This window comes from Pan paniscus, chromosome 16 (assembly GCF_029289425.2).
Source record: "Pan paniscus chromosome 16, NHGRI_mPanPan1-v2.0_pri, whole genome shotgun sequence".
NCBI lineage: Eukaryota > Metazoa > Chordata > Mammalia > Primates > Hominidae > Pan > Pan paniscus.
The window spans coordinates 44,927,179-44,954,909 of NC_073265.2; the positions used below are offsets into that span (position 1 = coordinate 44,927,179).

The 27,731-nt window shown below is 41.0% G+C and overlaps 1 protein-coding gene across 1 annotated transcript in view; it reads right to left on the bottom strand.

The window, feature by feature from the left end:
- The window catches only part of PRTG (protogenin), a 141,289-nt gene that overhangs the window by 58,017 nt on the left and 55,541 nt on the right, over positions 1 to 27,731 (bottom strand). Inside the window, exons 3-11 of the mRNA XM_034938804.3 lie at positions 22,474 to 22,618; positions 21,063 to 21,196; positions 19,190 to 19,327; positions 18,751 to 18,909; positions 17,971 to 18,130; positions 16,482 to 16,729; positions 14,204 to 14,368; positions 12,040 to 12,345; positions 11,116 to 11,304 (exon numbers count right to left, since the gene is read on the bottom strand). Of these exons, the coding sequence (XP_034794695.2) occupies positions 11,116 to 11,304; positions 12,040 to 12,345; positions 14,204 to 14,368; positions 16,482 to 16,729; positions 17,971 to 18,130; positions 18,751 to 18,909; positions 19,190 to 19,327; positions 21,063 to 21,196; positions 22,474 to 22,618 (1,644 nt within the window). The remainder of the gene's footprint in view (positions 1 to 11,115; positions 11,305 to 12,039; positions 12,346 to 14,203; positions 14,369 to 16,481; positions 16,730 to 17,970; positions 18,131 to 18,750; positions 18,910 to 19,189; positions 19,328 to 21,062; positions 21,197 to 22,473; positions 22,619 to 27,731) is intronic.

Here is a 27,731-nt window from a genome sequence, read left to right on the forward strand (position 1 = left end):
ACGGGGCGGCTGGCCGGGTGGGGGGCTGAGCACCCCACCTCCCTCCCGGACGGGGCGGCTGGCCGGGCGGGGGGCTGAGCCCCCCACCTCCCTCCCGGACGGGGCGGCTGGCTGGGCAGAGGGGCTCCTCACTTCCCAGTAGGGGCGGCCGGGCAGAGGCGCCCCTCACCTCCCGGACGGGGCGGCTGGCCGGGTGGGGGGCTGAGCACCCCACCTCCCTCCCGGACGGGGCGGCTGGCCGGGAGGGGGGCTGAGCCCCCCACCTCCCTCCCGGACGGGGCGGCTGGCTGGGCAGAGGGGCTCCTCACTTCCCAGTAGGGGCGGCCGGGCAGAGGCGCCCCTCACCTCCCGGACGGGGCGGCTGGCCGGGCGGGGGGCTGAGCCCCCCACCTCCCTCCCGGACAGGGCGGCTGGCCGGGCGGGGGGCTGAGCCCCCCACCTCCCTCCCAGAGGGGGCGGCTGGCCGGGTGGGGGGGGCTGACCCCCCCCACCTCCCTCCCGGACGGGACGGCTGGCCAGGTGGGGGGCTGACCCCCCACCTCCCTCCCGGACGGGGCGGCTGGCCAGGTGGGGGGCTGACCCCCCACCTCCCTCCCGGACGGGGCGGCTGGCCGGGTGGGGGGCTGACCCCCCCACCTCCCTCCCGGACGGGACAGCTGGCCGGGCGGGGGGCTGAGCCCCCCACCTCCCTCCCGGACGGGGCGGCTGGCTAGGCAGAGGGGCTCCTCACTTCCCAGTAGGGGCGGCCGGGCAGAGGCATCCCTCACCTCCCGGACGGGGCGGCTGGCCGGGCGGGGGGCTGAGCCCCCCACCTCCCTCCCGGACGGGGCGGCTGGCCGGGCGGGGGCTGAGCCCCCACCTCCCTCCCGGATGGGGCGGCTGGCCGGGCGGGGGCTGAGCCCCCCACCTCCCTCCCGGACGGGGCGGCTGGCTGGGCAGAGGGGCTCCTCACTTCCCAGTAGGGGCGGCCGGGCAGAGGCACCCCTCACCTCCCGGACGGGGCGGCTGGCCGGGCGGGGGGCTGAGCACCCCACCTCCCTCCCGGACGGGGCGGCTGGCCGGGCGGGGGGCTGAGCCCCCCACCTCCCTCCCGGACGGGGCGGCTGGCCGGGTGGGGGGCTGACCCCCCCACCTCCCTCCCGGACGGGGCGGCTGGCCGGGCGGGGGGCTGAGCCCCCCACCTCCCTCCCGGACGGGGCGGCTGGCTGGGCAGAGGGGCTCCTCACTTCCCAGTAGGGGCGGCCGGGCAGAGGCGCCCCTCACCTCCCGGACGGGGCGGCTGGCCGGGTGGGGGGCTGAGCACCCCACCTCCCTCCCGGACGGGGCGGCTGGCCGGGCGGGGGGCTGAGCCCCCCACCTCCCTCCCGGACGGGGCGGCTGGCTGGGCAGAGGGGCTCCTCACTTCCCAGTAGGGGCGGCCGGGCAGAGGCGCCCCTCACCTCCCGGACGGGGCGGCTGGCCGGGTGGGGGGCTGAGCACCCCACCTCCCTCCCGGACGGGGCGGCTGGCCGGGAGGGGGGCTGAGCCCCCCACCTCCCTCCCGGACGGGGCGGCTGGCTGGGCAGAGGGGCTCCTCACTTCCCAGTAGGGGCGGCCGGGCAGAGGCGCCCCTCACCTCCCGGACGGGGCGGCTGGCCGGGCGGGGGGCTGAGCCCCCCACCTCCCTCCCGGACGGGGCAGCTGGCCGGTCGGGGGGGCTGACCCCCCCCACCTCCCTCCCGGACGGAGCGGCTGGCCGGGCGGGGGGCTGAGCCCCCCACCTCCCTCCCGGACGGGGCGGCTGGCTGGGCAGAGGGACTCCTGGCTGGGCAGAGGGGCTCCTCACTTCCCAGTAGGGGCGGCCGGGCAGAGGCGCCCCTCAGCTCCCGGACCGGGTGGCTGGCCAGGCGGGGGGCTGACCCCCCCACCTCCCTCCCGGACGGGGTGGCTGGCTGGGCAGAGGGGCTCCTGGCTGGGCAGAGGGGCTCCTCACTTCCCAGTAGGGGCGGCCGGGCAGAGGCGCCCCTCACCTCCTGGACGGGGCGGCTGGCCGGGCGGGGGGCTGAGCCCCCCACCTCCCTCCCGGACGGGGCGGCTGGCCAGGCGGGGGGCTGAGCCCCCCACCTCCCTCCCGGATGGGGCGGCTGGCCGGGCGGGGGGCTGACCCCCCCACCTCCCTCCCGGACGGGGCGGCTGGCCGGGAGGGGGCGCTGACCCCCCCCCACCTCCCTCCCGGACGGAGCGGCTGGCCGGGCGGGGGGCTGACCCCCCCACCTCCCTCCCGGACGGGATGGCTGGCCGGGCGGGGGGCTGACCCCCCCACCTCCCTCCCGGACGGGGTGGCTGGCTGGGCAGAGGGGCTCCTGGCTGGGCAGAGGGGCTCCTCACTTCCCAGTAGGGGCGGCCGGGCAGAGGCGCCCCTCACCTCCCGGACGGGGCGGCTGGCTGACCCCCACCTCCCTCCCAGACGGGGTGGCTGCCGGGCGCAGACGCTCCTCACTTCTCAGACGGGGTGGCAGCCAGGCGGAGGGGCTCCTCACTTCTCAGACGGGGCGGCCGGGCAGAGACGCTCCTCACATCCCAGACGGGGTCACGGCCGGGCCGAGGCGCTCCTCACATCCCAGACGGGGCTGCGGGGCAGAGGCGCTCCCCACATCTCAGACGATGGGCTGCCGGGCAGAGACGCTCCTCACTTCCCAGGTGGGATGGCGGCCGGGCAGAGACGCTCCTCACTTTCCAGACTGGGCAGCCAGGCAGAGGGTCTCCTCACATCCCAGACGATGGGCAGCCAGGCAGAGACGCTCCTCACTTCCCATACGGGGTGGCGGCCGGGCAGAGGCTGCAATCTCCGCACTTTGGGGGGCCAAGGCAGGCGGCTGGGAGGTGGAGGCCGTAGCGAGCCAAGATCACGCCACTGCACTCCAGCCTGGGCACCATTGAGCACTGAGTGAATGAGACTCCGTCTGCAATCCCGGCACCTCGGGAGGCCGAGGCTGGCGGATCACTCGCAGCTAGGAGCTGGAGACCAGTCTGGCCAACACAGCGAAACCCCGTCCCCACCAAAAAAACACGAAAACCAGTCAGGCATGGCGGCGCGCGCCTGCAATCGCAGGCACTCGGCAGGCTGAGGCAGGAGAATCAGGCAGGGAGGCTGCAGCGAGCCGAGATGGCAGCAGTACAGTCCAGCTTTGGCCCGGCATGAGAGGGAGACCGTGGAAAGGAGAGGGAGAGGGAGATGGGAGAGGGAGACGGGAGAGGGAGAGGGAGACGGGAGAGGGAGAGGGAGACGGGAGAGGGAGAGGGAGCTAGAAATATTTTTGTTTTTGTTTTTGAGAGAGGGTCTCACAGGCCCTACTTCACCATGGCTGGAATGCAGTGATGCAAATGGCTCACTGCTACCTCGACCTCCTGGACTCAGCTGATTCTCCTGCCTCAGCCTCCTGTGTATCTGGGATCACAGGCATGTACCACCATGCCCAGCTAACTTTTTGATTTTTTGTAGAGATGGAGTCTCACCATCTTGCCCTGGTCTCAAACTCCTTGATTCAGGCAATTCTCCTGCCTCAGCCTCTCAAAGTGCTGGGATTATAGGTGTGAGCCACCGCACCTGGCAGAAATTTTGCATTTCTAACTGACATTATCTCCTAGACAATGTCTTCACGACGAGTTAGGTGACGTATCACAGAAGTTAAAACTGCATGTTGGCCAGGCGCAGTGGCTCACGCCTGTAATCCCAGCACTTTGGGAGGCCGAGGCGGGTGGATCACGAGGTTCAGGAGATCGAGACCATCCTGGCTAACACGGTGAAATGCCATCTCCACTAAAAAAAATACAAAAAATTAGCCTGCATGGTGGCGGGTGCCTGTAGTCCCAGCTACTTGGGAGGCTGAGGGAGGAGAATGGTGTGAACCCGGGAGGTGGAGCTTGCAGTGAGCCGAGATCGCACCCCTGCACTCCAGCCTGGGTGACAGAGCGAGACTCTGTCTCAAAAAAAAAGAAAAAGAAGAAGAAAGGCATAAACCTAATGTCAAAATTCCTTACCCTTACGTGTTAAAACAATAGGTAGAGGGGAGGCCTGAAATTCAGCATTTCAGCAAACTCCCAGATTATGCTGCTGGTCCTGGGACTGCACTTTGAGAAGCAAGAACTATACAGTCTAAATCTAGAACTTCTAAATTCTAGTAATGTGGCCTGGTGCTCTTGATATACCTGTCAGCTAAAAAGGTGGTTTTTTTTTGTTTTGTTTTTGTTTTTTATCTTTCAGTGGTTAAAAAAAAAATTTTTTTTTTTTTTGAGACAAAGTCTTGCTCTGTCACCCAGGTTGGAATGCAGTGGCAGAATCTTGGTTCACTGCAACCTCTAGCTTCCAGGTTGAAGCAATTCTCCTGCTTCAGCCTCCTGAGTAGCTAGGATTACAGGCATGCACCACCACCCCCGGCTAATTTTTGTATTTTTAGTAGAGACAGGGTTATGCCATGTTGGCCAGGCTAGCCAGGCTGGTCTCAAACTCCTGACTTCAAGTGATCCACCCACATCGGCCTCCCAGAGTGCTGGGATTACAGACATGAGATTATATTTCACTGTACCCAGCCTGAATAAAATATTTTAAAGAATACTATTTTATGACATCAAAATTACATGAAATTCATACTTCAGTGTCCACAAATGAAGTTTTATTGGAGCATAACCACACGTATGCATTTATGTATTTTCCAAGGCTGCTTCTGTGCTGCAGTAGCAGAGTTGAATACTTGTGAAAGAGACGATATGGCCCACTGTATCAGTCTTGCTCAGGCTGTCATAACAAAATGCCACAAACTGAGTGGTTTAAACAACTGAAATTTGTTTCCTCAGTTCTAGAGGCTGGGAACTCCAACATCACACTCTGGCAGGATTCAGTTTCTGGTGAGGGCTTTCTTCCTGGCTCACAGGTGACTGGGCTTTTGCTACATCCTCACATGGTAGAGAGCATGCTCTGGCATTTCTTCTTCTTCTTATAAGGGCATCAGCCTTACTGGATTAGAACCTCCCTCTTATGACCTCATTTAACCTTCAGCATCTATCTTTTCATAGGCTCTATCTCCAAACAGAGTCACATTTAGGGTGAAGGCTTTAAAATATACATTTTGGGAAGACACAAACATTGGGTCCAAAACACCCATAAAGCCTAAAATATTTACGATCTGTCCCATTACAGAAAAAGTCTGCTTACTCCTGGTCTAGATCTTTATTTCTGAAAGTAGGCAGAAATGCAAAAATTGCAGGCCCCACCCAAACCTACTGAATATTAGAATCTGTGTTTTAACAAGATCTGTGGGTAATCCATATACATTTTAAAGCTCAAGACGCATTAGCTTTCAAATCTAGTGATCATGGTAAATTACTTGAAAAAATATTTTTAAAACATACAGACACAATTTTTAAATACAGGCTCAATTTCTAAATACATTGCTCTCCTGGGAGGATAACAATTTTAACAACAAAAACAACTAACATTTGTTGAGAACTTATAATGCAGTTTTCCCAGGCACTATGCTAACTTTTATGTGCATTATTTCATTTAATCTCCCTAACATTCTAAAATCAATACCATTATCCCTACCTAAAAGATTAGGTGAACAGCTAGGATTTCATTTTTTAATAAGTTGTGAAATTTGAAGTCAAATCCAGGCAACAGACAAGAAACTTATTTGACTGATGTTTTTCTTTTACCGTCAGTGCCATGTGGTTTCTATAACAGAACATTGTAAATGATGTACCATGGAATGACTGACACCATTTAGAGTCACAAGAGGTTTCCCAGAAGTGTTGAGACTTAAAATCTGGGCAATATTTTTCCAAATGTAAAGAGGAGATATACCTCTAATTCATCCAGAGAACACCCAAAGTATTTTACAATGGCAGGAGACCTTTCATTTAAGACAAATAATTTAAGAAAAAAAAAAAACAGATAATGCACTGTAATTCTTATATAGCTCTTACAGTTTCATCAATCTGTAAACACTTTATTTTTCATTAGAGGTAGCTGCAAATTGGCAAATGAAAAATCTTTTCTTTTTTACTATCTTAATGTAATAGTATTTTTTTAGTAGCAGGATTTTTTTAGAAGTAAATGCTTCATTTCTTTTGAAGTATTGGTTTCTAAATTTTTCAAATATTAAGTTCTAAAATTTGAGTTGAGTATCAATCATATTTGGCATTTTAAGATACTGCAGAGAATGAAATATTCAAAAATTTCTGCTCTATTGGCAAATTAAGAAAAAAGTCTATGTTGAAGTTTCAACATATTTTGGCATAATAATATATTAAACATAACAAAAGAAAGGGTAACTTAAAAATATTTAATAGTGAAGAAAGTAAAAGATGATAGTTTTTAAATATTCTCTTTTGTTATAATTTGTACTCACACTTTCATCAGTTTTCTAGCCTACAAGGCAAGCAGTTTCCAAAAGTATTTCTTTAAAGAAGTTTACTGAGTTCAGTTAAATGAATTTATTTTGTGACTGTTGGACAGAATGAATCAGGCTGGGCATGGTGGCTCATGCCTACCATCCTGGCACTTTGGGAGGCTGAGGCAGGTGGATGGCTTGAGTCCAGGAGTTCAAGACCAGCCTGGGCAACAGAATGAAACCCCGTCTCTACCAAAAATACCAAAAATTAGCCCGGCATGGTGGCGTACGCCTGTGGTCCCAGCCACTCAGGACCCGGCTGAGGTAGGAGGATTGCCTGAGCCTAGGAGACAGGTTGCAGTGAGCCGAGATGGCACCACTGCACTCCAGGCTGGGTGACAGTGAGACTATGTCTCAAATAAATAAATAAAAGCTGTAGTGTATAGTTTATTATTTTAATTATTCATTTATAATTGGTGTGAAATCTCATGCTCACACTAATCATGCTTACTGTAAAATCAAATAAAATAATTAACAAGCTCAAGTTCTTTGGCAAAATAAAAGCTAAAGATGATCTAACATCAGTGTCCTAAATGTTAAACAACAGTATTACATAAAAATCTGCCCCTTTTCATCCTTTCAAATAAAGACTTAATAATTCAGAACAGTTTTTGACAGCTTGTGAAAACAGTTCCTTTGTAATTATAAGCTAACTTCAGAATTTAAAGCCAATTTCTGAAACAAACAGATGAAAAAAGAGGAACAAATCATTTCAATCAATTATCAGGGAACAAAAGTATGTTACTAATTTTGCTTCAGTTTATTGTGAGATGAATATAACAAGTATTTAAAAATCCTACTTACAACTGAGCTAAACATTGAAAGTGCCTAGGGGAAAAAATCTAAGTGAAATTAATCACCACAAAGATACAAAGTCTCAAACTACCACTTAGAACAAATCACACTAATGTATTAAATCACAAGTCTAATGCTTTTTTCCAACCCCACCACCAAAGTAAACCAGTTTTAATTAAAATCAAACTATATTTTGAAGTCATTAAAATCAAACAAGCTAACATCAAAATATTTCCATCACTCTGCCAATATTTATACTATGAAAGACACAATAATCTTTTTAGCTACTTTAAAAAAACTGTACATCTAGGGAACTGAGCTTTGAGGTTTTAGAGTAAAAAGTTCTAAAATAACTTTCATTACTAAGTATAATTAAATTTAGTTCATTAGAAATTTGTGCAGATATTGGAAAAATCGTCAATTTAATGTCTTTTAATATTTCTTGTTTTAAGCAGAGATTACATCTGTTACACCTTTTTATGTAGTACTACGTCTCAGAAAAATATTTGAAAATGCTTGTTAAATGAATTGAAATACATAAGTTCATTCATCTTTTTCTTTCTTCCAGAAACAAAGAACTGTGTGTATTACCAAGGAGAGTATGTCCCAATAATATACTTTTTAAATTAAAAACTTAATTATCAGAAGTAAAAATAAAAAGGTGTATAAAGGCATCAGAAAGGGGATTAGTATGAAAATGAAATTTTGAGACACTAGTTTGTTACTCAAATTGACATTGAATCAGCAAACAGAAGCATTTAAATTTTATTTCCAAGCCGACTTAGCAAATCTAGCTCCAGTTAAAGTATCTTCAATGTGCAAAAGCACAGTGAAAGCAAGTATTCACCATGCAAGACACAGATAGGATTCCCTTAACCTACTGCCCTCCAGACACATCACTCTCTGTTAAACAGGCAGCTACTGCCAGATGCTCTCACTAAAAATGGTCACAGATGGTCAGTTGTCCAGTTAACAGAACATACTCCCCTCCCAATATTCGAAAGTAAGAAGGAAAGGATAGCTGCTAACACTTGCCTGCTTAGTGCGTTAAACGTATTTGACTGCTCCAAGTTTGGCAAGGCCCCAACACTGACCTTCTAGGAAAGTAAGACTAGACCATAGGGGTCTCAAGATTAAAAGGCATCTTAAAGGTGATCCAGTCAACAGCTGCACAATACTTGAATCCACACAACTGCATCTCTGCTAGTCAGTCATTCCAGCCGTGACTTGGTAGCTCCAGGGGTGCGGAACCTGCTGTCTAACAAGAAAGTCTCTACAGCTGCAAGAGGTCTCTGTTATCCTGAACTGCAGTCAGTCCACTCACTCAATATAATTCCACAGTCAGGAAACATGCAGCTATTTTAATAGACATAGTATATTGACAAAATAATTTTCCAGTTTATGCATTAGAAGTGATTTTAAATGGATTTACCTCAAATAGCATACACAGTGGATTTTACAACATAAAAACAAGGGCAGTAATATATGATTTATTTTTAAAACACAGGAGAAAATAAAGGTTTATAGTTTTAAAAGTTGACTATAGTTCAGAGATGATTTTAAAAGTTCAACAAAGATCAATGGGTCTTCCTCTTTATAAATAAATAAATACATACATGCGTGTGTGTGTATATATATGTATATATGTATCTGTAGAAAATTTTGAAGTATTGCTTTTAATTGCCAAAGTTTTAATAAAATGTCTCTCTAAACTTTTCGCAACCCAAGTTTTTTTCTAATAAATTAGTCACCTATTTAGAATAAGTTCCCTGTGATGTATAAGAGCATGCTAATAATGTATTTTTTGTATCTTCTATATATTCATGTTTTCTTTAACAGTGAGAAAATTAGAAGTAGTAAGCTTGATCTATGATTCTTCATCAACAATTGTCCCAAATCATGTTTCTTACATAATAACTAAGCAAAATTTTCTCGAATCAACAATATGCAGGGAAAGGGACAGAATACTGAGAAGCCATGACTAGGAATAAATGTTGCTGGCTTCAGTGGCAGTAGGTTGGGCTAATGTCATCTCAGTATCAATGGCTTAAGGAAGGTGAAACATATGTAATTTCTCCTCTTATTTATAAAACTGTGTGACAGGCCGGGCACAGTGGCTCACGCCTGTAATCCCAACACTTTGGGAGGCTGAGATGGGCGGATCACCTGAGGTTGGGAGTTCAAGACCAGCCTGACCAACATGGAGAAACCCCATCTCTGCTAAAAATTCAAAATTAGCTGGGCTTGGTGGTGCATGCCTGTAATCCCAGCTACTCGGGAGGCTGAGGCAGGAGAATTGCTTGAACCTGGAGGCAGAGGTTGCGGTGAGCTGAGATTGTGCCATTACACTCCAGCCTGGGCAACAAGAGTAAAACTCCGTAACAAACACACACACACACACACTTTGTGTGTGTGCACACAAAGAGAAAAGAAAAAACTGTGTGACAGAGATCAATAGTGAAACTTACTTAACTGAACGCAGATTAAATTAAAAACCAACATAACGAGATTATAAGCAAAATACCATCTGGAAAACTGCATAGAACCACAGGATGAAGTTCTGTGTCCCTGCATCTGAAAACAGTCTCCCACCACTGCTTCTTACTGTGCAGAGACTCAAATCTAATGCTGCTCTCACAGCCTGTGCTACCATGAGTCCAGGGAAGGACACGGAGAAGCCCATGGCTGTACAGCTGAGCCTTTTACCTCCCCTCACCTTCACAGGGCAGTCTGTGAAAGGAAAAGCCAGAGTGCTCTGTAAAATCCTAATATGTCCAGAAGGTGTAACAATTCAGTAGGTATTTAGCAGGTTGGTCATCATTATCAAAGGGACTGCTTTGTACTTAAGGGTAAAAATCTACTTATGAGCAACAAATAGCTAAGTGTACATTTTATACCTTGATGAGTTTATATCTGTTTATAGTTTATATCCATGTATTCTTTTTTTTTTTCTTTTTTTTGAGACAGAGTCTCGCACTGTCGCCCAGGCTGGAGCGTAGTGGCGCGATCTTCCTTGGCTCATTGCAACCTCCACCTCCCAGGTTGAAGCTATTTTCCTGCCTCAGCCTCCCAAGTAGCTAGGATTACAGGAGCGTGCCACCAGGCTCAGCTAATTTTTGTATTTTTTTAGTAGAGACAGGGTTTCACCATGTTGGCCAGGCTGGTCTTGAACTCCCGACCTCAAGAGATCCACCCGCATTGGCCTCCCAAAGTGCTGGGATTACAGGCATAAGCCACCACGCCTGGCCCACGTATTCATTTTGGATATACATTACTTTCTACTAAACATGTTTATATCATGAAATTCCTTTCACTCTACAAAGATAGGAAGACTAGGGAATAAAACAATGTCTTTCAGAACACTGACGAACTCAAATACAAAGTTAAGTGCTTTTTCTCCAGTGTTCCTGGGTTAGAGCTACATAAATATTCACAGTTACATGGGTCATATGTAAGGGCATTATTTATACCTAATTTGTAATTATATAGCAATTATATAGTACTCTCAGGCACATTTTAAGTGAAACTTAACCACTGAGTATGATTTGGTGATATCCCTATTCTAATTGCTATTCTACATCCGCCACACACTCACAATAATTGATCAGGACCTCAGTCTACCAGAAGTGAACTCCACAAAGAAAAGCAGATTCACAGAGCTGGACAAAGATAGAAAGATACAATGGCTGCCTGATATTTTGCCACTGGACTCACAATGGTAAGTCAAAGACCAATCACTGACTTCAGCAGTAGCATATACACACTGACATAGTAAAATCAATTCTTTTCTTTGTACCATTAAGTCAGTTCTCCTGCTTTAGATCCAAGAACTTTTTTCCCAGTTTGTCAGAGCGGAAGGAAAAAGGGAAAAACACAGTACAAACTCACTCACCTAAGCCACTGAGAGTATAGAGTAGGTCCTTGGTATCCAAGAAAATGGGCCCGTTCTCCTGCTGCCCTTCTTCCTTGTAGTACAGCTTGTAGCCCTGAATAGCAGCTGTGTCCTCTACATCTTGCTGCCACCTCACAGAAATGGTGGTACAGTTCAGAGGCTCCAAATGCAACTCTGGAGACTTAGGGGCTAGCAAAATTCATCAGAAAATGTATGTATAAACAACCCAATATCCACATAAAGACACAGAATAGGGTAGTTCTCTGTTTTAAGCAAACAATTACCAAAAGGTTCAATCCAAAAATTATACTATAACCTAACTTTCCAAATTTCACAATAATATTAAACTTTGAGATCAAAATTTAAAATATATAAAATACTATCTTAAAAAGACCAAGATATATAAATAGTAATATCTGGATATTTAATTTTTTTTCAAAGAGGCAATAAATACTTTCTAATTTTGGCCACACTCCTCTGTGATATAGAGAACAGGCACTATTGTCAGCCAATTAACAAGAAAACCAGTCGTGTTACATTCCACGTTAGTAAAACAGAAGGGTCTAGAATTTTGCAGTCCTATAGTCCTCCTATTGAACTAAGGATTTTAAAAATATATGGCAATAATATTAATTAGGCCTCTATGAATATCTTACTTTGGAAACTCAGTTTGATTTGGACTGATCTGTCCATGAGGCATTTGCTAAGCAAACTAACAGCGCAACCAAAAAGTTTACACACAAATAAACTCTATGCAAAAGCGACTACTTAATAAAAAGTTTAATTTTTTTCAATTAAGTCCATCACCTATGGAATATTTTTATTTGTAAAACAAAATTTAAAAATATAAACATAACTTAGAGAAGAAAAACTTGATTCAAAAGTAAAAATACTGTATTTTCTTAACAGTCTTCAGAAATTCACCTTTCACGCTTGTAGCTTTGGGCGTCCTATGTGAAGTCCATACTGATGACTCTCCCAGCCCCACTCTGGTGGCAGCAGTAATCCGAACCAGGTAGACACTGTCAGGTTTCAGGCCTTCCAAAAGGTACTCATGCGTGGTCCCCGGGAGCTCCAGAACTTGGATGGAATTCTCAGTACTCAGGCGGAAAGACAAGCGATACAGCACCACTTGGCCCCGCCGGTATTTGGCTGGGATTGGCAGCCAGGAGATGAGAATATCAGTGGGACTTCGACTTGTCAAACTAATTTCAGGAGGTCTCAGGGGAACTAGTCATAGAAGAAATCAGGTTGTTTATAAATATTTAGAATCGAATTGCCACTTAGCACACCAGTAACTGAATTCTCTTAATTAGCAACATATAATAAAGAAGAGACACTTTCAGCCCTAGCAGAGGTTTTCAGTGAAACAGAGTACAAACCAGAAAAAAGAAGAAAAAATAACGAGGGAGGGCTAAGTGTGTGGAAACAAAGAATATAAGATATTCTTCACTGTGGCTGTGATTGTTTTGTTGTTTGGAATGAATATGAGAATATTTGATATTCATACAAAATATGAGAATACTTCTCAAACAATTCCACCAAAGTGGCTTCGAAACAAGGGAGAGTGAATTATACAAGGGTGGGGAAGCCTAGGATTCTACAGTTATAACCAAGCAAATAATATTTTGAAGTGTAAGAGTTGCATCTTAAAAATTAATGTGAATTTTGTATTCCTAATTACAACATATGTTGTTTAATATAAAAACAGTTTTTCCTCCAAACATTTTAATAAAACTGCATTTCAGGAAAATGAGTCAAATACAGTGACAGGTGGTCTAATACTAAGAGTTCAGATGGGTTCTAGAGTTAGCTTCTCTGTGTCTGAAACGTTGTTCTACCACGTACGACTCTGTGATCTTGGCCAAATTAACCTCTCTTACCTAGGTTTCTTCAGACACAAAATGAAGAAAATAATAATAGCTCCTTTTACAGTGTTTCCCTGCTATGCTAAGACTCACTTTCTTTAAGGATATAGAGGGAGAACAGACCTCACACACACACAAAATCTATCTTTATTAGCCTGCTTTTCACCTTAGACATGCATAACAGAGGTTGTTAATAGCAACGAGGTAACTAGAGATGTCATATATACTGTAGTTCACTCTAAAGTGGAACAGGCTCTTAAATGAAAACTAAAATTTGGAATTCATTAACCACGTAAGTGAACCTTTTTTCATTTATTCTAAGTCTGATTTTATAAACACCTAAATAAGTGGCATGATAAAGATATAATAAGAGATCTGGGACTAACTGTAAAAAAAGGAGATTTGGAGATTATATAAAAACATTTTAAAAACTAAGAGCAGATCATTGCTTGAGGATAAAACATTTGCTAAGTGAGAAGAGTATTGATTAAGCATGTATTAAATCATTCCCTTTCACATTGCAGGGTACTAAGAAAGGTCTTCTAGAGACTCTGGAAAGACAGATCCCTTCTTTTACAGTATGGTATGAAGACTCAGAGGAGGATAATCAGTTCTCTAGGGCTATCTTAATATGGATGAAATTTCCCACCATTATAAGAATAATATGAATATCTGGCCTTCCCTAAAAGAATCACAACTCAATTTTCAACCCATGGTTAGGAAACAAACTGAACAAGTAATATTTTCCCCCTTAAGTAGTATAAGCATATTGTAGTTAATCAACAGGTACTAAGTGCTAAGAATTTTTTGACAGGTGATAAATCGTATAAAGTCCAAGTTTCAGAAGTCCAGTACCTCTGGCCCTGGACACTACATACACTCAATATGTAGCAGTCATTACAGTTATTCATGCCTAGAAAAACTCATGTTTTGTTCTATTCAGTACAAAAAAAGTTTGCAACATATTTACAATTTAAACTAGTAACCTTTGAAGAAATAAATGGGAATATAAGAATTTTATTATTAAATTTTATATTCTGAAAGTGCTCTTTATCCTTATGTTACTGGCAAAAAGCAAGAGTGAGATTTTGAACGGCAAATTTAACATACCTGTTTTTTAACCAAAAAGAGGATATTTTCTTTAAAACGCATTTATTCATTGAAATTGACAAAACATACGAATGTTCATACTGAAATGATCTAGAATCATGTTTTCTTACCATCCTCTAGAGTATTCTGTGTCACATGGTCAGACATCTGGCTGGCTCCCATTGGCATATATGCTACAATGTAGAAAGTATAATTGCTGGCAGGCTCTAAGTCATCAATAATATAATGAGTTGTGTCATTTCCGATGACTACTTGATACTCTTCATTATTTAAACCTAAATTAAAGAATCCATGTTTTAAAATGACAGATATTCAAAATAAAATTAACAAGACCATCTTCCTGCACTGTGAAACACTGCTCCTTGGGTCTAACCTCAATCTCTTATCTTCTGTGCCCCTTTACAAAATGTGAACAGGAAGGTCTTTATTTTCTAAAAGTAACCATATTTCGCTACAAATTATTAGAGGACATTTTTCCTGAATAAATCAAACTGAAAAGAATTCATCTTCTCTAAACTTCATTTACCATCTAGTCAAAACCCACAGCAGAGACAATGTACAGTAGTAACATAACAGAGCTTAACACAACAGAATATTGTAATTCATAACAGTGTAAACTTTACTTGCTTCAACTCATGGGGTTTTTTTTCTTTTAAACATAAATGGAGAGACAGTAGGGAATGTAATGGCTCCACTCTTTAGAAAAACAAACCAAACCAGAAGTTGTCCTGCGAAAGATCTCATTTTACCCCTAGAGATTCTATTAAATTTGACTGACATAAGTTGTTCTTTTATTTATAATACTGAGGGCAAAAAAACTGGGAGTCACAGAATGTGCCTCAAAATGCTTTGTCCCACAGTGAGTTTTTTTTTTTAAGAGAAAAAAATTCTCAGCAACTCTTAATCAAATATGCATGACAAGGTATAGAAGAGGATTTGTCTTTGTAGGATTTAATTCCTACAGAGCAAACCTGTAAAGTGGAACAAGAGCATTGGCAGCCACTGTGCTTTGCTAACAATTCACAGTAAACGCATGTCAACTTAATCAAATCTCTCTAAGGACAGAGTCCCTTCTCCCCACACTGGATTTATAAACAAAACAGAAGGCAAATTCCAGTATTAAGTTTTCCCACATTTCTGAATTAACTTGATAGCATTTTAATTAGACAAGATTACAGGCATTTCACAACAGACTGGCTAATGGCTTGTTAATTAGGAGCTGCATAGTACGATTTCTGACCTACCAAACAAGGTCCTTGAGTTCAAATTAAAAAGCCTTGTTCCATTCCTGAATAGACCACTGAGCCTCACGTGGAGGCTCTAATGAAACAACCATAATAGGGAACAAGAGTGGTCCCCACCAAAACCAGCATTCCTTTTACCTTCATAAATCACTAAAAAGGGAATTAACATACTCCAGCATGCTCAGTTATCAGACTTTCATTCTTCTTGCTTCCATGACCCCTGATTTACATTCAAAATATTCCTTTTCAAAACCCTACTTCAAAGTACAAAAAACAAATAGCAGCAGCAACAACAAACCACCTGTTTCTATGGCTAATTTTATTATATCCCCATCCTTAGGTGTTTGAATTTGTTTTTAACGTATATTCCATAAAAGCTAGGCTGTTGAAGTATAGAACTGAAATTTCTAAGCCTCTACCATGGTTTCTATGAAAAAGCAATAGAAAAATTTCTAGGATTTATCAGTAGTTTCTCTTTTTCCTCTAAGATATTTGCTAAAAGTAAAATATAAGAAAATTTTTTAAATCTCCAAAATAGAACCAATAATTCTGAATAAAAATTTGAAGACACATTTGATTTCTACTTTTATATGATGAGATAGCAGTAAAGAATGTCCTGTTCAATTTTCAGAGGGTTCTATATGATTTCAGAAAACATTCAAAATATACAAAATATTTAAAATATACAAAATCAAAAATATGGGGAATTTGACAATGTTTACTTTCTCCCTTAAAAATAATAAATATACATAGTTTATTATTTTACTAAATGGTCAAACCACTGTTCTAATGTAACTACATACTTAAATTGGTATATTAAGTCTCAGTTAACGAATTTATACCTTGTCTGGAATGAAATTCGTAAGTACACCACTTTGTAACTTCTAAGCAGGCAGTGATGCTTTGCATTAGCTGGTAATTGTTTCTAAACAGAAAAATCTTAAACTATACTTACATATACAAAGTACACAACATGAAATTTAGAAAACAATAGATACATAGGTGATAGATTATTTTATTAAAGAAGATAAATGCCACCAAATTTCAAAAATATTTTATGGATTATGTAAGGCATTATTTGTACTGAAAACAAATCCTTGATAGCAAGGAGTACTTAAAAATAAGCACTCCTAAAATTGCTTACCTTCTGCTTTCATGTAGTGTACAGAATAGGCAATGACTTTGTCTGAATTATAAAGTGGCCTCTCCCAGGCTAAAAGAATGGCTGAGCTTGACATGGTTTCAGCATGTACATTATAGGGAGCACTGGGTCTGTCTTCTGACATCACTACAGTCAGTCTGGCTCTAGATAAAATAGATCCTTGGCTATTCTCAGCCATGCACTGATAAATAGCATCATCTTCAGGAATAATCTGGTTAATTACCAATTTACTAGGGAAAGAAAAAAAATTATTTCCATGAAAAATTCTAAGAATGAATTCAAAATAAAGTTTAGCTATTGCTAAATATACTCTCATTTTATTTTATTTTAAAATTAAAATTAAAATCAAGCATTTGTAGAACACTGCAGCAACCATGTGGAATCCTGAAGATTTCTTGGTGTGTTTCTGTTTTTGTCGTCTTCTTTCTGTTGTTGTTGTTTTAAAGAGACGGGGTCTCACTCTGTAACCCAGGCTGAAGTGCACTGTCACAATCACAGCTCACTGCAGCCTCAAACTCCTGGGCTCAAATAATCCCCTCGCCCTCTTGCCTCATCCTCCTGAGTAGCCGGGACTCCAGGCATGTGTAATTTTTAAACTTTTTGTAATTTTTTGTAGAGACAAGGTCTCACTGTGTTGCCCAGGTTGGTCTTAAATTCCTGGGCTGAAGTGATCTTCCCACCTTGGCCTCCCAAAGCACTGGGATTACTGGCTAGAGCCACCATGTCTGGCTTATAGTATCATTTTAGATAATAAAAGTTACTGAAAACAAAACAAAACAAAAACTATGTAATCTGTCCTATGAAAAATATTCTACATTAATCACTTAAAATTACTCATTTTTGAGTCTGCATTAGTATTTGTGATATTCAAATGCTCTCTGCTTTAGGTAACAACTTATTTTTTTAAATTTGGCTCATTAAGAATTTATATCACTTGAATACCATCTAATTTACAGAATATTATAGTGTGTACATAGAATTCAGGTCAACAAAAATTTTTAAGTTTTGTTCAACACAAATGAGAATGTTACAATAATTTGTATTTATGCTAATAAAAATGAATTCTTAAAATCATTAACTATAGAGAAATTATTAGAGAATTATTTCTTCTAATTTCCTCATTTTGTGGAAGAAGGAACTAAGACCCCAAGGAGCTAATATGCTTTCTTGTGGTAACTTAACTCTAGTGGTGGCTTAATAGCACTAGAACCCTGGAGTTTGGGGAACTGTGTAACATGCATTTTATTATCATCTACCACTTTCATGACCCATGTATAAAATACCAATGAGTATTTAGCATAGCACATGTATGACATGATAATGTTATAAATCTTAATTTCTTAGTTTAGTTTCATTTTGTTAATAACTATCAAGATAATTTAGGTATTTGATATTATTATAACCATTTCACATAAAAATTACTAAAACCATTATATCATATATAAAATGGTAGCAAAGTGACACAGCCTACCTGTTGTACATTTTAATTCTACCATTCGAATGTATCTTCCTTCCATTTTTCAACCATGACATCTTGGGAGAGGGAATTCCTTCTGCCTGACACACAAATCGAGCAGTGCCAGCTCGAGGCCTTGTTAAACTTTCTGGCCATTCAACAAATGAAGGAGGAGCTATTTTTAAAGAAAAAAATGAAATATTTCTGTGATCCTAATAGGAATGATGTAAAGGGTCAAGGAAGAAAACAGCAAATGAAACAAGCCCCATTCCTGAAGATGCCTGACATGCTGAGCTCCTGTCTACATCTCCATACATCTCTCCAGGTGCCTTTTCTCGGCATTGCTCAGTGTTCACTTCCTCCATGATTTCCCTATTCAGAGCATCTATATAGACACACTTAAAATATATGTACCTATCATCCTTCTTAACTAAGAACAATATATAGGCACATGCGAATGCAGTGCAAGTGGCAATAATCAAGAGATTAAATTTTTAAATTGGCAAATAGGTACACGGATATGTGTGTAGGTGTGATGGAGATAGAAGGGAAGCCTAAATAAGGCGGAACATAATGGTATGCATGTAAACAGAATGGTGACCTCAGAATGATTCTACAGTTATATTTTAACATAAATATTTGTTTTTTCCTGAAATTCATCATTTCCTGTAATCATTGATTACAATACTTCATATCAATGCTACAAAGCTCAAGAAAGAAGTAAGCTATGAATGAGATAAAACGGCAAATGTTAAAATGTAAGATTCCCCCGATTGCAGAATGAAAGGAACGTACCTAATACAGTTAAAGTTGCCATAGCAACTGTAAAGTTGCGTGTGCCAGGGGTAGTGGCCCGACAAACATATACTCCAGCATGTTGTAGCCTGACATCAGATATCATGAGATTACCATTTCCAAGTACCCGAGTATTAAAGACATCAATGGATTTGTGATCTATTTCAAAGAGAATACTTCAGTTAAAACAATGTAACAGATAACCTGAAATTATGTCAAAAGACCACTATCCAAGCAATCAATTATGAAAAGTATAAAATTAAGTATAAAATTCTCCATGTTAAGACCTTTTCTCTACTCACTGAAATGCCAAAAAATTAAGACATTCAATAGCCAAACCTGTGTTTTTGTATATAAAATAAACATTTTATAAATTTCATTAGAATGAACAAAATTTAAGGAAAAGACTTTTTTTTTTTTTTTTCCTGAGAAGACTTACCAAGGCGGCTCCAAGAAATGATTGGTTTGGGATTTCCTGTGGCCATGCATTCCAAAACTACAGTCTGATGAAGAGATGTTGTTATGTTCTGTGGACCTGCTATAATTGTTGGTGTGTGGAAGGATTTTGACTCCTTAGCTTTGGGGAGGAAAAGAGAGAATATAAAAATAAATTATAAATAAGATATAATAAGTGAAATTAGTAAGACATTTATTCTTATCACTCACTTTTCTTTTTTTAAAACAACTTTATTGAGATATAACTCACATACCATCCAATTCACCCATCTGAAGTATATAATTCAGTGGTTTTTAGAGTTTTCAGAGTTGTACAACTATTACCACAATTAATTTTAGAACATTTTTATCACTCTCCAAAACAATCCCAAACCCATTAGCAGTCACTCCCAATCTCTTCTTCTCTCCACAGCCTAGTAACCACTAATCTACTTTCAGTCTCTCTGGATTTGCCTATTCTAGACATTTCATATAAATGGAACCATATATTATGTGGTCTTTTCCGAATGGCTTCTTTTCAGTTAGCATAATGTTTTCAAGGTTCACCCATGTTGTTACATGTATAAGTACTTCATTCCTTTATATTGAGCAATATATATCATTGTATAGATAGAACACATTTTATTTATCCATTCATCAGTTGATGGACATTCAGGTTATTTTCTGTATCATTACTTTTAATTGAGGTTCAAACATTCATTTATTTATATAATTATCTAAAATTTATTTAATTTACCTAAAATTAAAGCATAGCATAAAATACATAACTTCAGCCTCTTAATGTTTTTCTAAATTTCTTCTTTTTTCAGCCTTAAAGGATCTGTTAGAAACCAGTATCTCTTGTGAAGAATAAACATTTATGTGAAGTTCAACAATGTCTTCAGTCCAGGTTTTCTTCTACTACATTTAAACAAACTTAACCTTTAAAATAAAAACTATCATCTATTGCATTTTAATGAAATATCTATTTCTTTATATGCATCTCTCTAGTTTCCCTTCTACCTATATTAATGTATGGCAAAATATATAAAATTGTGCTCGCTTAATATTAACAATGATAATTTTTGCATTAAGATTGAGGATACTTTTTAACTTTTATTTTTGTGTTTTTAAAAATTGTTTAATATAGAAGCTTTATATTTTCTATTTTCATAAACATTACTTTTTATAAAATGCATGTATCATTTTTACAAATGCAAATCATGGTATTTCTTTAAACGACAAGCAAAAGAATATGACTAGAAACAAGCATATCTTTTTCCACAACAGACAATTCTGGTAGAAACGGATGACTGTTATTCTCTTTTTTGTGCTTTCTGTATTTTACACTTTTAAAAACGAAAGTGAAATATAGCCAGCCCTCAGTATCTGTGGGTTGCACATCTGTAAATTCAACCAACTGCCTGTTGAAAATATTTTTTTAAAAAATAAAAATACACAAATTTTAAAATACAGTATAACAATGATTTACATAGAATTTACATTATTAGGTATTACAAGTAATCTAGAGATGATTTAAAGTATACAGGAGGGTGTGCATAGGTGAATGAAAATAACATGCCATTTTCTATGACAGACCTGAGCATCAGTGAATTTTGGCATTGAATAGAATACCAAAGACTGAATATTTGTTAATCTTTCTTAAGACTGAATATTTCTTCAAGACATTGACATAACATAGAAAACTGGCCTATGAAAGAAGAGTTGCTTAATAACTAAAAATGACCATTTTCCAAATAGATTATAATAATTTAAATGAAATTCTATTTTACGGCACATTATTACAGCAGAGGAGAAGAAGTAACAACTGCACCAATAAAACGTCATAAAAATGGAAAAACCACTCTGCGTGGTACCTGGAATCACAGTTAGCGAGGCCTCCATACTTTTACGTCGGTGGGCTACAGTGGCAGCAATACAACGATAATTTCCAGAATCCCTTTGGCTGACATCATAGATCTGCAATACTCCTGTTGGTAGGGCAGTTATCCTGTTATGAGAGAAAGATAATTAAACTTTTTGTAGTAGATTTCATATTTTATTTATTTATTTATTTATTTTTGAGATGGAGTTTCACTCTTGTTGCCCCGGCTGGAGTGCAATGGCATGATCTCAGCTCACTGGAACGTCTGTCTCCAGGGTTCAAGCAACTCTCCTGCCTCAGCCTACCAAGCAGCTGGGATTACAGGTGCGCCACCATGCCCAGCTGATTTTTGTATTTTTAGTAGAGACGGGGTTTCACCATGATGAGCAGGCTGGTCTTGAATTTCTGACCTCAAGTGATCTGCCTGCCTCGGCCTCCCAAAGTGTTGGAATTACAGGCGTGAGCCACCGTGCCGGGCTTAGACTATATATTTTATTTAACATATTCTGTGATAGGAATACACTCAACCTTTTTACAGTGCTACAAGCAATACTTTAAAGACCTTTTAAAATATTAGCTTGATTCTATTGTTTTCATTTGGGTCACTAAAGCTCTCTAAAACATAAACAATCCAGCATGATATGGTTTGTGCAATCTATCAGTCGAATTTTACAGAGTCTCATTTGACATTCTAGCATAGATTTAGTTAACTGGTGGCCTAGAGTTTAGTATAATTTTTTTCAAATTCCTGATTTTTTTACCTATTAATATCCATATATTGTCCAAGACATATGTAGATATGCTTTTTTTTTTAAATAAAGCACTTCCATGAATAACTTATTCCATCTTAGTGCTTTACCATGTTAGCAAATGTCTGCCAACTCAGGAGCAGGGCAGGAATCAAACTTCTTGGAGTTGCTATCAAGTTCTTGATTTTTCAATCCCAACCACCCGCAGAACACTAGATGTGTGCATGTGTGCTCGTGTGTGCATTTGTAGTAAAGAGGGGGTTGAGAAGTGGAAGGCAGAGACAGGAGTGGGCAGCTACCAGGGCATACATGAAAGACCCTTACACCAACACTGCCCTTCCCAGCAATGAGAGTGTAATCTGGTTTCCTAAAACCCTGGGCTGCAGTCCAGATAGTCATGGTTAGAACAGATGGTTGAGGAAAGGATCAAGGCAGTAGGATAATCTATTTAAATTCTGATCTAAACCAGGAACCATGCCCCATGTGCCAGAGACTGATGATCTAATTCTTTGGCTAAGTTTGAAATGTCTTAAGCAATCAGTTATTACTGCCCTAAATAAAAATGAGGCCTATAATGGTGTTTCTCCCTATATAATCTCATATGAAGTCTTCATTACTCCCATATCATCTCCAAAGACAAAAATCTACATCTACCTGTCCATAGTCATAGGTAGAGTTGTCCGATTGAACTCCCATGTTATGACTGCAGGAGGGTGGGATGAAATCTTGCATGCAAATCGAGCAACTCCACCTTCGTGGACCTCAGTGGAAATTGGCTGGACTTCAAATGCAGAAATAGCTATAAGATAAAGTTTGAGAAATTCAGAATAAGTGCATGAAAATAACACTTAGAAGTAACATTACACAAGATATTACTTATTGGACTTGAACCCTTGCTTGGATATAAGACCAACCTAACTTAACCAGCATGAAGATAATTTAGTGAATAATTTTGGAGAAAACACTGGGCAGTTGCCCAATTTACGGAGTCTGGTCTTTCCCAGAATTAAATTCTAAATAGGTTTGCAAGAAATTTATCTATTTGGAGATAAAAAGTTAACATATGAAACAAAAATAAACAATGGTATATAATTACATACTAAACTGTGTGGTACAAACTTCAAATACTATTGTATATCAGAGGAGAGGGAAACAAATAAATTCAAACTAATCAGGTAAAAACCATTTACAGGAACTGGTTTTGAATTAGCTTTTGAAGAATCCACTGGATTTAGATGGGGGTGGTGGTGATGGGAAAGCACAGAACATTTCAAGTGAAAAGAATAACATGAAGACAAGCACAGAGGTAAGAAATGCAAAGCTTGCATTCATAGGATTGTGAGGAAACAGCCAGAACTACTGCAAAATATTTCAGATTAAGAGTTTATGGGAAAGCTGAAGGAGAATACAGATAAAACAGATTTATATCATGGTACAAATTAAGGCATCACTGAAGATTTCTGAGCAAAGGCATGTCCTGATATTAGCAATGTGTGGGAAAAACTAATCAGGATGGATAGAATAAAGGAGTCTCAAGTCAAAAGTCCAATAGGCTATTAAATAGGGATTACAGAACTGGGTGGTGGCAGTGGGAATGGGGAGAGTCTAGCGATATCTTAAAGAAAACAAAGACTTGGTTCTTATGCCACAGACACATCACTCTATCTGGAATCAGATGAAGCTGGTATTGAAGGAACAGGATGAGAAAGGAAAGAGAGAAGCCCAAGGGTGCATCTCAAACAAAAGGTAGAGAAACTCAAGAGACGATTTTTAGGCTCATCTATTTCCAAAGCAGAGATCAATCTTGAAGGGTTGCTATTTTCTAGAGATAATTATTCTTTGCAATTCTAGGCAGGTCTCCAGGAAGTGGTCTTCAGTGTCCATGATCACATTTTGAAGGAGTGTAAATTCCAGGTTTCCCTTCCTTCTACTAAGTCTTCCAAGATACAAAGAAAGGTCCACTACTATAGTCTTACTCCTCCCCTCCCCAGATTCCAGTTCAAAGAAAAATTTGTTTGAACTTTATTATTTATAAATAAAATGAGAAGTTATGAAGAAGAATAGAGGTAATAGGGTTACATGAACTTATGCTTCATTAGGCTGAAAAGGGTAAAAGGTCATAGAAGGCTAAAAAATTCTGCCTTGCACTTGAACTCATTTATCTGTAGATAGATCACAGGCCTTTACAAGCACAGGACAAGGCCAGCAAATAATGGTGAAAATATTCTTAGGAGGATGGACTTCCCAAAAGGGTGGAGTGGGGGTGAAGTAATACCTTATTTGTGTATGAAACATAAATCTGTTTCAAACTGCTATTGTTGGTGGATCCTCAAAGTCAGAATCATTTGCATAATAACTTTCACTCTCCTGTCTTGAATATACGGTGTTTTCCAGGAGTAATTGTAATGCATAGTATTACAACAGACCAAAAGTTGAGGCAGACACATATGAGAACCCAGCTGTCTTCTATTAAGCTAACTAAAGAGATAGGCACAAATGTAAAGCAATTCTGCTCCTCTGACTAATTTTTTCCTCTGGAAAATAGTTATATTAATATATGATGCATAAATGTTTTCATTCTAAAATGAATTAATGAATATTTTTCTCAGTTTTAATTTCTAATAGTGTCAATAGATGTAAGCTACATAAATGTTATTTGAGTTTTAAGAGTATAAAGAGTGAGACTCTTCAGTTGGAGAACCACTCTTAGAATATCAAACTCTAAAAATCGATATCATGAATCTATGTTGCTGATCAATTAATTAGTCCCTGTAAAACTCAAGCCCCATATTCAACCACTTACAATGGTGTTTCACTAACATTGAGCTACTTTTCATTGCTTCTGTACACTTGCTAGGATGTTTATCTGCAAACATTTTAATTTTGGATCTAAACCTATGGACCATTCCCTGCTGTTTATCTACTAAAGAATTAGGAAACAGATGGCTAGATACACCTTTAAAATATCAGCTTCACATTCAGACAGAACAACCTGATTTCTCAATAATCAGGTAAGTTTGTCTTTTTATAATTAACTTAAACTATGTTGAATACATTTATCTTGGGGGGAATTAGGACCTACATTTCCATAAATATAATGCTTGCTTTATGAAATATAAAGCACTCTTGTCAATCCCATATTCACCTTTTCCATGTGTGAGGGGTGACCATTAGTTCTAGTTGTCACTGATAATCCAGTCCATATTCAATTGACAGACTTCAAAATGGGAATTTTACTTTATTATTTCTCAGACTCTACCTCTCCAGACTGAAATATCTTATTTAGTTTAAATTTTTTTTACAGAACAGAAGCTCCCCCAGCCTGTCCACTTTAACAATTTCTTCTTCCACGACCCCACAATGAATTAAGTATTCAATTCAAGATGTTTTATCTCATTTATTCCTCTCTCATATCTGACTTCTCTTCATCCCTAACAGTCCTCTGTTCAATTCAGGCCCTTATCATATCCTGTCTAGATGTCTTTCTGGAGCCTCTTAGCTGGTATCTCCCCTGCCACCAACATCACCCTCAGTGATCATCATAAACTATGAATCTGTGTTGCTGCTGAATTAATTATTCCCTGTAAAACTCTAGCCTTATATTCAACCACTTACAATGATGTTTCACTAACACTGAGCTACTTATAATTCACGAAATACGCCATGATATTTCACACCTCTAAGGTTTATGTGAACATTTCCTTCTCTTCCTAATAACATTGGTCCCTTTGTCCACCTGATGAAATCCTGTCATTCTTTAAAGCCTGGTTCACTTATCCCATCCTTTGGGAAGTGGTTTCCGACCCTTTTCTCTGCTACCTCTGTACACTGCAGACCTTCACTGCTGCCTTTATTTCATATTATAATCACTTATTTACAAGTCTTCCTCCGCTTCTACATTATAAGCTCACTGAGGGGCAGCAGCAGGTCAGGTTCTTTGCAGGATACTGTAAGACAGTAAACGGTGCAGATTTGGCACTAAAAAAATATATACTTTCTGAATTGAACTAGTATTTTGAATTTTCTCCAATTCTATTAGGTCTTTAAGCACAATAACTAGAATTGTAAGGAGTTTCTTGGGTACAAATACCAAGACGGGGTGAGAAGAAAATAGTGCTTTTTATTATTTTTTTGTTTGCTACAATTCCAAACAATGCCCAATATTTTACTGGCATTTTTTTTAGAGACAAAAATCTATCCCTCCCATACCAAAGGATTTTTATAAAGATTAAACAAGCCAATAGAGTGAAAACTTCTTATAAATGTGATTATTGAGAATAAAAATGATCGCTCTGCTGCCTTGAGTTACTACTTCCTGGCAGCCACATAGGCAACTGAGTGTTGTTTTTTCACTCTGAATCTAACCAATCAAACAATATGCCTGGGCACCACTGCCTTTTCTTTAAGCAGTTCCCCTTTTTTCTCAAATGGATAAATCTATGAAATCCCTAAGATTTTTTTATTATAACAATTGAGCTAACCTTGTACTTTAGGCCTAATGGGCTGGAACTCTGGAGTCATAAAACTCTGAGAACCGAAATATAAATAGGTTTACCCTTGAAAACTCTGGTTTTCAGAAAGGTTTGAACCCAAGTATAAAGGTACATATTTTTTAATCCTCACAAACACCTTTATATTTAAAATATCTAACTTTTTGATATCTTTTGAAAATTCAATCCACTGGCAAAATAGTTTCGTGGAGAAAATACCAAGCCAGATACTGCTTAGGACTTTCATCGGTTACCTCTGAGACTGAAAGAAAGAGGCAACCATGAATCAACAATGAAAGTAAATTCCCTCCTTTCTGTTTGTAATCCCTCCATCTGGACACCAATCCCAATCTCTTCCCTCCCCTCTGGGATCTCTCTCCCCTCTGCATATTCAAACTCTTCTCCCAGCTCCTTTCCCTCCACAAATAAAAGTGTTCCACTCTCTCCCAACCTCAAAAAACAAAAGGAAGAAAACTCTAAACATGTCTTTACATCACGTTACGTGATCCCTCTAGCAGCTATCTGCTCTCCTCCCCATGGGATCGAAACTTCTCTTAAGAGTATTATACTGGCTGTCTCCCCTTCTTCCTTTCTGACTCCATACCTCAAACATCTAATCTGCTTTCTTCCCTATTATTTTATGGAAACAGGGTCTATGATACTACATGCTCCTTGTTCTCCTTTTATTGCTGTGGCTCCTCCTTCCTGTCTCCCTTTTCAAGGGCTCGCTCTCCCTCCTCTTCTGCCCTTCCTTCCAGAGAGTCTCTGTTCTTTTCTCTCTCCATGGTCTTTTTTGGTGATTATATCCTCTTTCAGTTTTCAACCACAGCCAGCTGTTGCTGCTGATTCCCCTAAATACCTCTTCCAGCTTAGATCACCATCCTCAGACCTTCGTACTCATCGCTCCAACTGTGCACTGGACATCTTCGCCTGGAGTTTATGAAAGGCACTGCAGGCCGCCGCAGTGGCTCATGCCTGTAATCCCAGCACTTTGGGAGGCCAAGGCAGGCAGATCACAAAGTCAAGAGATCCAGACCATCCTGGCCAACATGGTGAAACCATGCCTCTACTAAAAATACAAAAATTAGCTGGGCGTTGTGGTGCGTACCTGTAGTCCCAGCTACTAGGGAGGCTGAGGCAGGAGAATCACTTGAACCTGGGAGGCAGAGGTTGCAGTGAGCTGAGGTCGTGCCACTGCACTCCCGCCTGGTGACAGAGCGAGAATCCATCTCAAAAAAAGAAAGAAAACAAAACAAAGGCACTCCAAAGTCATCGTGTCCAAAATGAAGTGATCTTTCTTCCAAGGCTGTATCTCTGCTTCATCTTTGTCACACCACTGTCAAATTACTCACCTAAGCTAGAGACTACTTACTCTTTCTGTATTCTCAATCACCTGTTCCCACTGATTTTAACTCCTAAACA